At 50.3% G+C, this 3,818-nt stretch overlaps 1 protein-coding gene across 2 annotated transcripts in view; it reads left to right on the top strand.

Annotated features, from left to right (window-relative positions):
* Window positions 1-986: 986 nt before the first annotated feature.
* The window catches only part of LOC135806427 (regulating synaptic membrane exocytosis protein 1-like), a 14,842-nt gene continuing 12,010 nt past the window's right edge, over window positions 987-3,818 (top strand). Inside the window, exon 1 of one of the 2 annotated variants that reach the window (XM_065320605.1) lies at window positions 987-2,394. In XM_065320605.1, coding sequence (XP_065176677.1) covers window positions 2,183-2,394 — 212 coding nt within the window. In that variant the 5' untranslated portion in view covers window positions 987-2,182. The remainder of the gene's footprint in view (window positions 2,395-3,818) is intronic. The other variant, XM_065320606.1, reaches the window with a different exon arrangement.

The following is a 3,818-nucleotide window of genomic DNA, read 5'->3' as shown; positions in this document are numbered from 1 at the left end:
CATGCCCTGGTACCCTGGACGGCGGGGATCTGGGGAGCTTTCGAACTAAGAGAATTATAATTATGTAATACCAAGCAGTCATGCTGCGAAATGCATTGCATGTGGCTAATCGCTAATCCGAATATGATCCCCGAGTGCATGGCACGGTAGCCTTTGGCGGATATTGTCAGCAGAAAAATGGGCAGAATTTGGTAGCCGTTTCTGGTAGGTTTCATGCATGTTTGGTATGTGACTAAAGAAATGGAGCAGAATTCAAGGAAGTACCTGCCTTAAGGTTGGTTTCGACCATTATCCGTCAAGGGCTAATGCACGGTCTGCAATGTCCTCACTCAACACGACTGGTCACACTGCATGGGGCTGTGTTCCCTAAAAAGAGTAAAACAAAAAACAAACATGCACAAAACGAAAACCAACATGAACACGATAAGCAACAAACGCACGGGAGCCGGAGGGACGGGTACAATGTACATTGTACAACATGTACTTGTATGACAATGACGACTACTACTACTACTACTAGTGTGCAGCCGGGATTGTACTTCCAGATACCCCTGCTATTCAGAGGCCTGGCTCACTTCCAATCTCCGGCGCATTCACCACAAGTTTAAAAAGATAAACCGAGTGGGGAACCGATGATGATAACAGAGTGGGTAAACATGAGTGTGACCTTGAAAGTGTAATTCTGACGATCACTCGGCAGAGATAGAGGTCGCGCAGCGACTCGAGCGAGCATCGACTTCCCATCATCGGCTACACGAAACCCGGCCTAGCGCCTACCCCTACCACAGACACAGTACCAAGGAGACGCACACTGCACAGCCCCCGATCCCTGGCAATGCACGACTCCCCGTCCTGTCCTCTAATTCTACAAAACGTACTACAATGACTACAATGAAAGTATTGTCTTGTGTATTAATTTATAATCCAGATCTACGAGCTAACGACTACGTTACTCGTGACAAACGGTGCCTAGTGTCTACGAGTAGACCTACGAGCTGTGTGGGTACGCGGTCACCACCAGGGAAGTAAACGCCCATTTTGCTCTCTCGAGATCTCATCCTGTCAGAGGTTTCACTGCACTGGTGACTACCTCTGTCCAGTGTTCTGTGGCACACAGCGGATACCGCAAACAGAACTGAGACTGATGTCGGCAGTGATGAGAGAGAGTGACTAGTGCCAGTGCTGGGCGCCGGCCCCGGGCAATGGGGCTCACCACCGCGAAAAGTCGGGCGACGGATCTTCTGTCGGACGAGTGCATAGCGTTCGGGTAAGTAGCATGAGAACGAGTCGCGCGTGCACCCAGCACGCGTATGTTCGTCCAGCACGCCGTAGATCCACGCACGGTCTGCTGATGGCTTTGTTGAGCTTGCTCATGCTCGACAAAGCCAAGGGCCGGGGCATCCAGGCTAGGGAAGTGTCAGTTGCAGCCCCACGTCGTTCTTTCAAAGTTGTGATCGTCCTGTGTGACTTTAGTCTTTAGCGAAGCGCTACCATCGGAGTGTGGTACTAGTACCAGTGTTGATGGCCTTAGCACTATTGCCAGTATTGGTCTAGTGTGACACTCCAACTCGTCAGTGTCAACCGTGAGCAAAGTGAGGTCGGCCTTAGTCTGTGGAATGGCATACACGTGTACAACATAATGACAATGTACAATGTCAATGCGGAGTGAACCCTGGTAAGCAGCGACAACTGAAATTTGGTGCAAGTGGCAAATGTTCGTGTACGTGAGTCGTATCACACTGCACTATACTATTGCACTGCACTGTCACTAGGTCAGGTCACCCAACAACATCGTGCCAGCACCGACCGTGCGTGACACACTGCGCGCGGCATTTGTGGGAAGCTTGGAAGAGCCATATCGGGGCCGAGCAGCATACATAATTCACCCATACTGCCATAGTCATACAGTCATTGTACTTGGGCCGGGCACCCTCGTTTCCTTTGTTGCCTCTACGTAGTCTGGACACGCTGGATGGCTGGCTGAGTGGTTCCGTCACTACAACACTGGCCCACTGGCACTGCTGCTTTGGCCCAGTTTGGGTCGCGTGTTGTTACTCGTGGTCAGATAGAGAGATTCATAGTCGAAGTCAAAGTCGATGTTTGTGCGAATAGCAGTGCATGTGGTGCACACTAGTGCGGCAGTCTTGCTTTGCTAAACTCCTAGTCCCAGTCGACAATCATCATGGGCGCTGTTTTCAGCTGTTGTGCACGTCCTGGTCGCTCGGCGAAAGCGAAACGCAAGGAAGCCAGGAAGAAGTCGAGCCAGCGAGCAGCGGAAGACTTACGACGAATGGCTGCCATGCGACCGATCAGAGGGAAACAGGTCGTACCCCGCGAGACTATCGCCAAGTTGGCAAGCAGCTCGACTCCGACACCGACAACCTCTACTCTCAGGTAAGACGCAACAGCCTTTACTGTATCGGCTGACATTTGCTGTGATATTTGAACTGTAGAACGTGAATACTACTGACCTTTCTGAAGTACTAGCAACTTACTAACGCGGTGCACATCGCGACATGTTAAATGTACTTGGAAGGCAAGCACTTGAATGTATCGTGGTGACTCTCCCTGAAATTCCATGATGAAAGTGCGAGTCGTATGTTGATAGTCGGTCTTGTGCCAGAACAGTGCGAGGGAACCGAAGTAGTTGAGAGAGAGTGATTGAGTTGAAGTGACAGCAAATGGGTTGTCAAGTGCACCCCATGGCCGACGACCGTACCCTCTTCACTTCAGCTACACAATAGTAGGATTGTGACCCTCCATGTACATGTAACCAGTTGTAAGTCGTCTACTTGTGCTTGCAGCTGGCACACACTCAGTGACAGTGACACAGCATGATCAACAGAACCATTGCCTTCTTACTGCCATGAGTTAGTTCATAAGATAACAACATGCCAGTTTGGCAGTCGTTGTCACACAATACAGATTGTCTCTTCACCCTGTCTGTAATATCCTGATGGCCAGCAACTGTGGCCCGACCCTTCACAGAATCAAGTCTTCACACTCAAAGTCTCTATCTCTCTTTCTCTCTCGTCCTCTCTCAGTCTTGATCACAAGAGGAGAGATTCAGACCACCCTTTGTGCCCACACTAGCAGGAGTCCTGCTTAAAGGGGAAGTATACCCTAAAATCAAATTTTCACCAGTTGTAGTCTTCTGGGTGCTGAGTCGAATGGTCTTGGTCCGAGGAAGCTGCGACGCTCCCTTCCTACTTGAATCCCAATCGAACTCGCGCACTTCCACCGAAACTGGGTGACTGCGCCCTACGAGATGGGGATTTGTATGCAAAATGTCACTAAAAGCGCCATTTCGTTCTTATAAAAGCACGGATCACCGCGATTGGCCCATATGTTGTAGTCTTTTGGACGCTGAGTCGACTGGTTTTGGTCCGAAAAGGCTGCGATGCAGCGTTCCTCCTTTATTCCCAATCGAACATGGTTGAACAAGCGGTCACGTGCTCCTGGGTGCCCAAATCACCTGGTCACCGCGCCAGCAGGCGACAACTTTCACACCAAGGTTCAACTCGGGTTCAACTCGAGTGACAGGACTGTACCCAAAAAAGGTCAAACAGGCTAGTAAGTTGTACCCTGCAGGCACGGTGACCAGCTGACTGGTGTACGCAGGAGCACGTGACCGCTTGTTCAACCATGTTCGATTGGGAATAAAGGAGGAACGCTGCATCGCAGCCTTTTCGGACCAAAACCAGTCGACTCAGCGTCCAAAAGACTACAACATATGGGCCAATCGCGGTGATCCGTGCTTTTATAAGAACGAAATGGCGCTTTTAGTGACATTTTGCATACAAATCCCCATCTAGTAG

The sequence above is a fragment of the Sycon ciliatum genome, chromosome 1, assembly GCF_964019385.1.
Source record: "Sycon ciliatum chromosome 1, ocSycCili1.1, whole genome shotgun sequence".
NCBI lineage: Eukaryota > Metazoa > Porifera > Calcarea > Leucosolenida > Sycettidae > Sycon > Sycon ciliatum.
This window is presented reverse-complemented; position numbering and strand designations above follow the sequence as displayed.